The sequence below is a fragment of the Nannobrachium achirus genome, assembly GCF_963921795.1.
Source record: "Nannobrachium achirus genome assembly, chromosome: 14".
In the NCBI taxonomy this organism is placed as follows: domain Eukaryota; kingdom Metazoa; phylum Chordata; class Actinopteri; order Myctophiformes; family Myctophidae; genus Nannobrachium; species Nannobrachium achirus.
Window position 1 is genome coordinate 47195035 of NC_137821.1, and position 12926 is coordinate 47207960.

At 41.1% G+C, this 12926-nt stretch overlaps 1 protein-coding gene across 1 annotated transcript in view; it reads left to right on the forward strand.

The window, feature by feature from the left end:
* The window catches only part of dysf (dysferlin, limb girdle muscular dystrophy 2B (autosomal recessive)), a gene marked incomplete at its 5' end in the record, with an annotated part of 194227 nt that overhangs the window by 69900 nt on the left and 111401 nt on the right, over nucleotides 1–12926 (forward strand). The window contains 6 exons of the mRNA XM_080741975.1: nucleotides 405–519; nucleotides 1778–1883; nucleotides 3674–3816; nucleotides 5682–5855; nucleotides 6429–6519; nucleotides 10534–10611. Coding sequence (XP_080598101.1) covers nucleotides 405–519; nucleotides 1778–1883; nucleotides 3674–3816; nucleotides 5682–5855; nucleotides 6429–6519; nucleotides 10534–10611 — 707 coding nt within the window. The remainder of the gene's footprint in view (nucleotides 1–404; nucleotides 520–1777; nucleotides 1884–3673; nucleotides 3817–5681; nucleotides 5856–6428; nucleotides 6520–10533; nucleotides 10612–12926) is intronic.

Here is a 12926-nt window from a genome sequence, read left to right on the forward strand (position 1 = left end):
GTGCTCTGTGGCCTGCAATTGGGAGGATTGTAAAAGACACTTGCAAAAAAGTTGTCTAATTACTGTTCTGTCTCTTGCAGCTGTCATGGGCAGTCTGTCCATCTGGAGTAGACCATGTTTCATACTGTATATCCTTGAGTAGCTAAGGGGGGAGAAAAAAATCATGTATAATAGTAAGCTATTAATGTGTTATCTCTTTCTCCTCTGTGTGTTAATAAGCATTATGCAGCAGTTGTATCCGGTTTGACCGTAATGAAACCGTCTTCTGATCAGTGTTTGGATTATGTATTGTGCTTTTTGTGCAGATGCAAATAAATGCAAGTGTGTGTGTGTGTGTGTGTGTGTGTGTGTGTGTGTGTGTGTGTGTGTGTGCGTGTGCGTGTGCGTGCATGCGTGTCCCCCAGGTTACTGTACGATGTGGACGCAGGTCACATGACCTTCACAGAGGAGGTGTTTGAGACCCAGATGAGACTTCCAGGAGGACAGTGGATCGGCATGCCTGAGGGCTACACTGATGTGGTATGTTCTACATTATCTATATCTATGTTCTAATGAGGGTTACACTGATGTGGTATGTTCTACATTATCTATATCTATGTTCTAATGAGGGTTACACTGATGTGGTATGTTCTACATTATCTATATCTATGTTCTAATGAGGGTTACACTGATGTGGTATGTTCTACATTATCTATATCTATGTTCTAATGAGGGTTACACTGATGTGGTATGTTCTACATTATCTATATCTATGTTCTAATGAGGGTTACACTGATGTGGTATGTTCTACATTATCTATGTTCTAATGAGGGTTACACTGATGTGGTATGTTCTACATTATCTATGTTCTAATGAGGGTTACACTGATGTGGTATGTTCTACATTCTGTAGATCTATGTTCTAATGCATCATCAGCGTTACACTAGAGTTCTAAAATTCTGCCCGAACCCGACCATACCCGGGTCGGGCCTCGGGCTCAATGAGAAAAGAAAATCTATTTTTTTATTATTTTATTACTTTTACTCTGTGATAGAGTTCTCAAATTCTTTCCAAACCCGACCATACCCGACCCGACGTTTTCGGGCTTGGTAGGGACTAAAATGTATCAATACTAGAGGTTCCCGGGCCTTCGGCCCGCTCACATCTAGAGTCTACTATTGTGAACTATTGGGAACTATTGTGGCGGAACTATTGTGCCGCAGCGCACGTTTCCGGTTGGACATATTTGACCGCCGGACGCACTGGAGAGAAGTGACTGTTAAGCCTCTGCTATTTCTCTGCAGCAGGCACATGCAAACACAGTGGTGTCAAATTTCACTCTCTCTCTCTCTCGCTTGCCCGCACCTCCTCCCCTGTTGCCTCCTCTCTCTCGTGCTTAGCGAATGAGCGGACGGCATAGGGTTAGGGGCGGTACTCCTTACGTCCTAGACGACTACCTATGAGTTGAAGTCGATGTAAAGGGGGCGTGAAGTGGGATGCGGCTCTTAGAGGAATGTATATATAAGATGTCTCTGTGGGTGACAAAGACTTGGCAAAGACTTGATCTTTTTTTCTTTTTTGACCCATAATGTTCATTTAGGGTTAGCTCTTTGTGTTTGTCTAATGACTACTCATTTTGTATGTCCGTGGCAAAAACGATTTTGACAAAAAAGGTCAACATTTAACATGAATAAATTGTTAAAATGTGCACGTGTGTGTGTGTGTGTGCGTATGTGTGTGTGTGTGTGTGTGTGTGTGTGTGTGTGTGTGTGTGTGCGTGTGCGTGTGCGCGTGTTAGAACGGGGAGAAGGCGGTGCCTAAGGATGAGGTGGAGTGTCCTCCAGGATGGGTGTGGGAGGAAGTGGAGTGGAGCGAAGATCTCAACAGAGCCGTGGACGACCAAGGTACAACGTTACTGTATACTCACTGCTTATGGTTGTTGTTCCATCCGACACCATGAGGACTCCGTGTCTGGTCTTATGGTTGATCCATCTGACACCATGAGGACTCCGTGTCTGGTCTTATGGTTGATCCATCTGACACCATGAGGACTCCGTGTCTGATCTTATGGTTGATCCATCTGACACCATGAGGACTCTGTGTCTGGTCTTATGGTTGATCCATCTGACACCATGATGACATGTCTGGTCTTTGACTTGTGGGTCTTTTGGTGGACATGCAGATATTTGTTTAGAGAGTGGGCAGGTGTAGCTTCACCCCGCTCTGCTCCTCACAAGATTGAGTGTGTGTTTTCTTACAGCAAGGCCACGATGTCTTTCTATTTTGAGGTAGTCTTGTGCAACCAGAGGGAGCTCTGCTGATTTTGTTAAACCCAGATTTGGCACAAACATGGGGTTAAATTTAATGCCACCAAAATGATGATTGCCCTCCCAACAGCCATCAAAAAGTGTGAGTCTTCCAAGCTTGACACCAGAAATGACAATGCGAGGTATATGGGTATTCAGGGGGTTTGTGTTTCACATCATGACCCAGTTAGAATTTTATATAATTTAATTTCATATACCGGTAGCCTACATTTCATCTCAATTCAGGTTACAAATCACACACAGGCTTGGTTTACATACTGTACACATTTATTTATTTAACAGATGCCCAAGCTCATCACTAAACACATACTAGCTACTGTTATTGGTCTGAGCCTCTTAAAAGAGCCACACATGACTGCAGTGCTCCTTTTATAGGGTGGGGAATGTAATTGGAACATACTGCTTGCCAGGGGAGTTTGCATTGTGACTGAAACTGTATAGTATCCATACAAAAGAGTTGTGTTGCTAAAAAAAGACATGAATAATACTTACCTTGTGGATCATGATAATTTACTCGGTGGTTTTGAAACGATTTATTGGTTTATTGTCACGTGAAGTGAAGGTGAAGTTACAATTTAGGCATTTAGCAGATGCTCTTAATCCAGGGCGATTCACAATAAGCAAGGTAATACATCAATACATCAACTAGTGTTCCTTTGCTAAGGAAAGTTGGTTTATGCCAACAAGGAAAGGTTCAGGTCAGGGTTGTTGATTCATTCTCAGGCAGTGTGAACATGGGCATAATGCTAGCTGTTGGAGAGCTCTGCCCTGATTACAGTACTTAGAGTCAGATTGACTCTTTACTGTTTGCTTGATTTAAGCATAGAAAGGTTATTGTTTTCCTTTTTTTTTAATTACCTTTTTTGAAACATTTTTTTAACATTACTGAACTCCCTTGCAAGAAGAAAAATAAATCATCATTGGCCTGTTCTGTTCACCTATAGTCCATCTTTTACAGGATGATTTTGCTCTTTTTCAATGTGGTTCTTTTAACGCACGCACGCACGCACGCACGCACGCACGCACGCACGCACGCACGCACGCACGCACACACACACACACACACACACACACACACACACACACACACACACACACACACACACACTGCTTTGTTTAATGCTTACCAAGAACATTTTCTTTCTTTCTCTCTTTCTGTCTCTACATCTCTTTCCCTCATCTATCTCCATAACTCCTTCTCTCTTTCTCCATTTCTCTCTCTCTCTCTCTCTCTCTCTCTCTCTCTCTCTCTCTCTCTCTCTCTCTCTCTCTCTCTCTTCCTCTTTCACCCTCTATCTCTCCTCCCTTTCTCCCTCTCTCCCCCCTCCTCCCCTCTCTCTCCACCTCCCCTGCGTACGTCTCCTCAGGTTGGGAGTACGGCATCCCCATCCCTCCGGAGCGCCGTCCAAAGTCCTGGGTCCCTGCCGAGAAGATGTACCACACCAACAGGAGGCGCCGTTGGGTCCGTCTGAGACGCAGAGACCAGCAGAGGATGGACGCTCTCAAGAAGGTGAGGAGGACAGACCACTGTCTGGAGAGAGACCGCAGATGAGTGGAGAGAGAAAGAACAGTTAGGGCTGTCAGGATTACACATTTAAGTTGACGATTAATAATTGAGTACATGAGACGAATAACAGTTAAAGTCAGAGGTCTTCAACAGGGGGTCCGGGACCCCTAGGGGGTTCTCAGAGTTAATACAGGGGGTCCGCCAAATCTTTGTGTGTGTGTGTTTGATCATTTGAACCCTAGCATCCCTATTCTTTGTGGAACCTTAGCCAAAGAAAAGCAGATCTACAAGCTCACAACGCCTTGCAGCGGAGCTTGTAGATCGGCTATTCTCTGACACAGAGGTTTGGTGTAGAGGGAAAAGAAGAGCAGACTAGAAGGTATTGACAGTTCAAGTGGTTAAATATATGACAATACACATTAATCCAACCTACCCAGATTATAGTACTGACAAGTCTAAACTGTATAAGAAATAATCCCTGTACATTTTTAATCTGCAACACAATTTTATGTAGTGGGGGGTCCCTGCTTCATCTCTCTCAGAGCTAAGGGGTCCTTGGCCTGAAAACGTTGAAGACCCCTGGTCTAAGTCCATATACATTTTTTTAATATATATTTTTTTGATTTACCAGACTGCAAACCACAAACTAGTAATTTTTAATCTGTCAAATCGTTAATGCACTCCCCCCTCATTTTTTTTCAATTGTCTGTTTTAATGTTATCTGCGCCCTTTGTCTGCTGAATATTGCTTGTACAGACTTATACTGTTGTTCCACAAACGTTTGGAGATATACTGTTTTTCCACTTTCCATAAGTATTATGTCTTATAATTCCTAATATATTTGAGTTAAATAAAACAATCTAATTCAACAAAATGAGGGGGGAGTGCATTAAGAATTTAACAGAATAAAAACTTCTAGTTTGTGGTTTACAGTCTGGTAAATCAAAAATAAATATCTATATTCAAAATGTAAAAATATGGACTTAGACTGTTTTTCGTCTCAGGTACTCATAGCGATTAACAATTTAATTGTGTTTTTGTTGTGGACAATTGCATTTCTGTTTGGCTTGTAGGCTTTGATGTTGCACATGTCAGATATGACACATAACCTAAGTATACAAAGAAATGACAACTTTATACTTAAAAAAGAACATTGATAGTGGAAATAGCCACTCTACAAGCTCACAACGCGCCGCGATGTGACGTGTTGTGAGCTTGTAGATCTGCTATTTCCACTATTTTTGAAAATGTTTGAAAATATATATGGAAACGATTATGACAAAATAATTGTGATTATGTCAAATAATTGTGATTAGATGATTATGTAATAATTGTGACAGGCCTAAGAACAGCTGAAACGAGAGAGAAAGTACGGTTGAGTGGAGATCTGTAGCAGACCAACAAACGTCTGTCTCTGTCAACAGAGAAGTCCGGGCTTCCACTTGCTTTTCATGATTAGATCAATTACACTGAACACACAAGTTTAAAATGTCAGACTGTGAATATGGTATACTCTTTGCAGCCACTAGATGGTGGTCTAACTACACAAATGAGGCCTGTTAGTGAGATATACAGTAGGCCTAATTGCCTTTATTTAGGGAAGACTTTCCCAAGTGCAAATGTGTGCCAAACACGGTCTTTGTTTCATATCAATTTCCAAAGATGGTCCTTTTGTTTAGAACTCAATGTCTCCATAAATGTCAAGTAAAGACTCACTATAACTTTTAACTTATAGAAAACCTCCATAGAAACTTTCAAAGCTATAGACTTTGTAAAGATATAAAAATGATGCACTTTTAAAAGACAACATTTTAATTGAGAGGTGAACATGCTTAAATCTGAGTGTGTGTGTGTGTGTGTGCCTGCAGCAGCGTCCAGACGATGCAGAGAGGGAGGGCTGGGAGTACGCCTCGCTGTTCGGCTGGAACTTCCACCTGAAGCCCAGGAAGACGGACTCCTTCCGGAGGCGCAGGTGGAGGAGTCGCATGGAGCCTCTGGAGAAGACGGGCCCGGCCGCCATCTTTGCTCTGGAGTGTTCTCTGGTGAGGAGGAGAGGAGGGTGATGTTATGTTCCTCTGCACGTCAGTTCCTCTAGAGGTTCTCAAATCTTTTCCTCTCAGGTGTCAGGTCACCCCTGTAAATAACCTTTATATCCACAGCACCCCTGAATTACACTGTTACTTCATAGAACCTTCACATTCATTTCATGGTACGTGAATATGTAAAGCCTTCACCCTAGTACTGTATGTCAACGAGGATATCTGTTTCCATTAGGACAGATTGAAAATAACTCTATGGTTTAACCACTTGAACCCCATCGGGCCGGTGTTCAAATATGTTGCTTTGTACAGTCCTGTTAATATGAACCTTCCAGGATTTTTTTTTTTTAAAGATGCGTCATTATCAGTCCTCATGAGGGGATTATTAAGGCTAGGCCATTTTCAATCTGATTACTTGGTTGAAAATTGTTCAAGTTCAGGGCCAAACTCCGGTTTTCGGAGCTAGCAAACATGTAAGAAGCTACAGTCATTTTGTTCATATCACTCACACTGGCTGCCTCTCCAGGAGGAGAGGAGAGTTTTATCTGCTGTAACCTGTGTGTTTTTGTCTTTCAGAGCAGCATAGAAGACAGGAGCGAGGATAAATCACAATCAATCACCACCTCGTTTGGAGTGAACAGGCCCACCATCTCCTGTATCTTTGACAGTAAGACAACTCTCTCTCTCTCTCTCTCTTTATACCACATACGCACGCACGCACACACACACACACACCACACACACACACACACACACACACACACGCACACACACACACACACACACACACACACACACACACACACACACACACACACGTACAGTAAGACTCTTACACACTGCCTCGCCTTCCTCTCCTTTCTCCCTTCATCCTCCTCTTCCCCTCCTCTCCTCATCCTCTCCCCTCCTCCTCTACTCTGTCTCCTCCATCGTTCCTTCTCTCCATCCCCCTGGTCTTCCCTCCCTCCGCTCACCTCGTCTCCCTGTTACGTCTTCATTTCCAAAACGAGGGTGACATCTTTATGAGCCGGCAGCTACTCCGTCTCTCTCTCTCTCACACACACACACACACACACACACACACACACACACACACACACACACACACACACACACACACACACACACACACACACACACACACACACACACACACACGCGCGTAGCTATTCTGCATCTAGCTTAAGGCAAGGCCCAACTTTAGAGTGAATATTTTTAACTCAAAGCTTTGCTTCTGGGGGTCCCTGGAACAAAATATTTTTAGATGGGGGTCCGCGGCCAAATACATATCATTTTGGGGGTCCTTGACATGACAAAGTTTGGGAACCACTGAACATACAATTATTTTCAGAAAACTGTTAGGATCTAGAAGACAATTTGTAGAATCGGCCTATATCAGTGGTTCTCAAACTCTGTCATGTCAAGGACCCCCAAAATGACATGTCATGTATTTGGCCGCGGACCCCCAATATTTTGTTCCAGGGACCCCCAGAAGCAAAGATTTTAGTAAAATATTTTCACACAAAATAAGCTAGATGAAGACTAGATACACAGTGGCACACGCGCGCGCAGCGCGCACACCCCGTGCGCGTGCGCACACACAGGGCCATCTGTGGCCCACCTGTGGTGCATTCTGGGAGGGATCCTCTGCTTCCAATTTGTGGGCAGGGCCAACAGGTTGCTGCCATGGCGACGGGGCGGTGTGCCGTCGCTAATGGCAACCAGACGTACGCTAACTAGACCGTGACCTGCTGCACACTCTCTCTACTGTACCTCTACTCTGTGTGTGTGTGTGTGTGTGTGTGTGTGTGTGTGCGTGCGTGTGTGCGTGTGTGTGTGTGTGTGTGTGTGTGTGTGTGTGTGTGTGTGTGTGTGTGTGTGTGTGTTATACTATACTTGTGAGGGAATTTGAGAATTAACCCATTAAGACATGGAATTATTTTATACTTCAACGTTTTCAGGCCAAGGACCCCTTAGTTGAGAGAGAGATGAAGCTGGGACCCCCACAACCTTGTCAAAGATTCCATAATCGTTTCATTGTTTGCCAGCACAATCATTAGGGTATTTTGAATTCATGTCAATTTGTGTTTTCAGATATTTAACCACTTGAACTGTCAATACTTCTACCCTCTACACCAAACCTCTTTGCCGAAAATAGCCGATCTGCTATTTTTGGCCAAAGTTCTCAGAATCTGGTTAAGAATCTGGCTAAAAAGGAGATTTATTATTTTCTTTCTATCGCACAAAGATTTGGAGGACCCCCTGTAGTAACTCTGAGGACCCCCTAGGGGTCCCGGCCGGACCCCCTGTTGAAGACCCCTGCTTTAGCTATTGAAAAATAGCAGATATACAAGCTCACAGCGCAGCACCGAGTGCCGCGCTGTGAGCTTGTAAATCATGAAAATTTGTGCGAATCTTTCAATATATCTTTTTATAAAGTTACATTTGTAACTCAAATATTTGCTTCTGGGGGGTTCCTGTTACATAATATTTTGAGATGGGCATCGGCGGCCAAATACATTCTAGGGGTCAAATTCTAGGGGTCTAAGACTTTTTGAAAAATAGCAGATCTAGTGCCGCGCCGTGAGCTTGTATATCTGCTATTTTTTTAATAGTTAAAGCATTAAATAATGGCAATAATGCCGTTCCCGGTCTTAAAGAATTAAACGTTATGAGGACATTTTTTCCTGGGTTCTTATTAGATACGTGGTTGTTTTTTATGGTATGATTTTTAGACTGGTTTACGGTTAGGAAGGTATTCAGGTTGGGGTTAGGATTAGCTGTGGTGGAAAAAGTACTATTCTTTTCTCTTTGTACTTGAGTAAAAGGACAAAGGTCACAATGTACTATTATGGACAAAATCTACAGTATATAGCAGGGGTCTTCAACGTTTTCAGGCCAAGGACCCCTTAGTTGAGAGAGAGATGAAGCAGGGACCCCCACAACCGTATCATAGATTCCATATAGTTTCATCGTTTGACAGCACAATCATCAGTGTATTTTGGATTCATGTCAATGTGTGTTTTCAAATTTTTAACCACTTGAACCGTCAAAACTTGACCTTTCACTCTGTACTTAGTCTGCTTATTTTCCCCTCTACACCAAACCTCTTTGCCGAAAATAGCCGATCTACAAGCTCACGTTGTGAGCTTGTAGATCGTCTATTTTTGGCTACAGTTCTCAGAATATGGACACTAGGGTTCAAGTTGTTAATATAAAAAGGATTGGAAGATTTGGAGGACCCCTTTAGTAACTCAAAGGACCCCCTGTTGAAGACCCCTGGTATATAGGGCTGAAGTGGTTAATCATTAATGTATGTTTTGTGATAATAGTTAAAATCTACAAAATAGTAGTAACTCAAGTTTTCAAATAGTTGTATTGGAGTCAAAGTACAATATTTGTCTTTGATGTAGTGGAGTAGAAATAAATGCGCAGAAATTTGGAAAAACTCCAGTAAAGTAAAAGAAAAGTACAGTACTTGAGGAAATGTACTTACTGTAGTTACGGGTAGTATTCAGGTTAGGATTGGGATTAGACATTTATAGGTTTAAAAGTTGGGCTTGGAGTTGTTGATGCAAGAAATCTAGTATGCATAGGCTGCAAGTTCCATATAATGATGCCATGAGAATACTCCTTAAAAAACCCAGAGGGGGCAGTGCTAGTGAGATGGTTGTCACTGCTGGAGTGAGGACTTTTAAAGCACTTTTAAGAAACTTAATGTTCAAATTAATGAAACGTTTGGATGTATCTATTAACGGCATCATTGTGGTCCTTTCAAGCCCCCTTATGAGCAGTTCACGCTATACATCCAGACTAAGACTAAGACTGTGTTTTTCCTGAGGGCTAAATTATGTACTATTTATTTTACATTTTCTTATAGATTTTTTATTGCCTGTTGTGTTTCTTTTATGTCTTGTACACTGTTTTATATCTTGTACCCTGTGTTATGGACCTGCGTCCGAATTGATTGATGCCTGAATATTAGCTGCCCACCAGTGTCACACACCGGAAATAGCAGATCTACAAGCTCACAACGTGTTAAGTTGCCATACATTGTGTGCTTGTAGGTCCTCCATATATATATATATATATATATATATATATATATATATATATATATATATATATATATATTATATATATATATATATATATATATATATATATATATATACATTATATATATATATATATATATATATATATATATATATATATATATATATATATATATATATACATATAGTCTTTAGGGTTAAACATTTAAAACAATTTCAAAGGACGGCATTCATAAAAACGGTGTCGTAAAATGCTGATGACCGCAAAAGTTTAGTAATGCTACTGTGCGTGCATGTGTGTGCCTGTGACTTGTGCGTACGTGCAGTGCATGTGTGCGTGCGCGCTCATGCCACGGAGCGCGTTGGTGGGCCGAGCGTTTAAATCTGGTTTTCTATTTTCATTATTTGTGTCTAACAGTTTTTAGACACTTTTTACGAGGACATTTTTATGGTTGCTACTCAAGATAATGATGTGTTTGCTCAAGGGTTTTGTTTTCTGTCTCTCCCCCTCCCTGTCTGTGTGCGTGTGCGTGTGCGTGTGCGTGCGCGCGTGCGTGTGTGTGTGTGTGTGTGTGTGTGTGTGTGTGTGTGTGTGTGAATGCGTGCGTGCGTGCGTGTTCTAGCTGGGACAAGGTACCATTTGCGTTGCTACCTGTACCAAGCCAGAGACCTGATGGCCATGGATAAAGACAGCTTCTCAGGTAATAATAACGTCCACCAAAACAACATAACACCACGCCACTGTGGGGTGGAAACTTTGCACTTCCAAAATCGTTACTTTTGCAGGAAATGGAAAAAAGCAACCTGTTCCAAACGTACGCAACCTTCATTTAACCAGGGAAAAATCACATCGAGGTATGAACACTCTTTTACAAGTAAAGTGAGTCCTCGCCAAAATACTAGGGCAAGCGCTGCAGTACAACATGGGTTACATAGTACTGTATATGAATGACAAAGAATGAGCTCAACCAAAACAATAAAATATATAACTGAAACCTTTTTCCAACACCACGTTAGTTCTCTAAATCAGGGGTCTTCAACGTTTTCAGTTGAGAGAGAGATTCTATAAAGTTTCATTGTTTGACAGCACTGTATTTTGGATTCTTGTCAATTTGTGTTTTAAGATATTTAACCACTTGAACCGTCAATACTTAATAAACTTGACCTTTCACTCTGTACTTAGTCTGCTCTTTTTCCCCTCTACACCAAAGCTCTTTGCCAAAAATGGACGATCTACAAGCTCACAACGCCTCTCAGCGCAAGGCGTTGTGAGCTTGTAGATCTGCTATTTTTGGCTAAAGTTCTCAGAATATGGACGCTAGGGTTCAAGTGGTTAATATAGAAAAGGAGAACATTTTTATTCTATCACTCAAAGATTTGGAGGACCCCCTGTAGTAACTCTGGGGACCCCCTAGGCCTAAGACTACTGCTCTAAATGTATAAACAAGAGCAAGACATGGATAGCTATAGCTATGCCCGTCAAAGCCAATGTGCATTAACTACTCCAGATAGCTAGATAGCATTTATTTTAGGTTTTATACGTTTTTTACTAATTAGGTGCGTGGTCTATGTTATTGTTTTTCTAGAATGATATTCCTATGAATTTGTTGTTACATTGTTGTTAATGTACTGACACATTATCTTGTGCTTATTATAGTGATGTGTATTACCTGCTTATTGTAAGTCGCTTTGGATTAGAAGCGTCTGCTAAATGCCTAAACTGTAAACTACGTACGTGTTTGGACACACCAACTTATTTGTGTACCCCAAAGGTCAAATTAGCCTTTGTGGTTTTGGAGGACAAACGATTACCTCAAGAACAGATAGGCTATACAATCAGTGATCAATTATGTGCCTACATCTCATTTGGCTGATCAGATGAAATGCTTTTAAACCCATTTGTCAGTATATTTGTGTTCGTAGTTGCTGCACTTTGGCTTTTTAGGGCAGTATAATCCAATAACCTTGTTTTATTATCCTGAAGTGAGATAAGGTGATCCAATTCAACACTTTAACCAGAGTTAAAACATTGTCTAGTCTGCCCTTGCCAGCGATTAAGAGAGTTTTCACTAACCTAAAGTGCCAACATACAATAAAGGTGATACTTGAACTTGATGATCCTGGTGTCTGTTGTACTGGACAGGCCTCTGTGTTGCTTGGAGATCATCAAACTTGCACGCACACGCGCAAGTTTGCCTGTCTATCTGTCTATCTCTCTGTCTGTTTGTCTGTGTGTGTGCAAATCAGTTGAGTGATTTACGCTGTGATGTTTCTCTGTGTTTTATTGAACTGGAACTGGGAATGAATGGCAGATACATACATGGGTCAGTGACGTGACGCCCCAAAAAATGTGTTTTTAAAAAAACTTTAAATTGCAGGCATAAAAGTTATTTACTTTTGTTCTACTCACTCTCAACCTTATGGAAATACATTTTGTTTTTAGATATTTTATTGGAATCAGACTTTATTCAGCAGTTTGTTGTACTTGTGCCTAAAATCGTCATATGGTGTGACATGAAAATAATTGTTCATAAAATGAAAATGGAGTACATCTTTCTTAAGTTACTCACTTTATCAAAGTCCTTTATCATAACTAACCAGTGATCCACTATAGTTTTTTGAAAATTAATTATATCTGTATATTTTTTTCATAATCGACACTCTGTGTGAGGCCCATGTTCATGATCTTACAACATATTTTAAATGTATTCTGTCAAAACTTTCTCTAAAATTACACAAATATTTGTGACTCTTCCTGATAATATTCTCTATGTAATCCATAAACATTTTTTGGTTTAATCATTAATAAAGGTATGATTTCTCACTATTTGGAATGTCACACCAAATGATTTAGTGTCACACCGTATGATCATATCTTCATGTGTCAAAGCAAACTGTGTTTTAACCTACCTATTAGTGAGTACTGAACTTTACTGATTGATTAAACAATTACCCAGGATAACATGGCCTTAATATTTCTGAACAGGATATTATTGTAGGGCTTTAACATGGGATA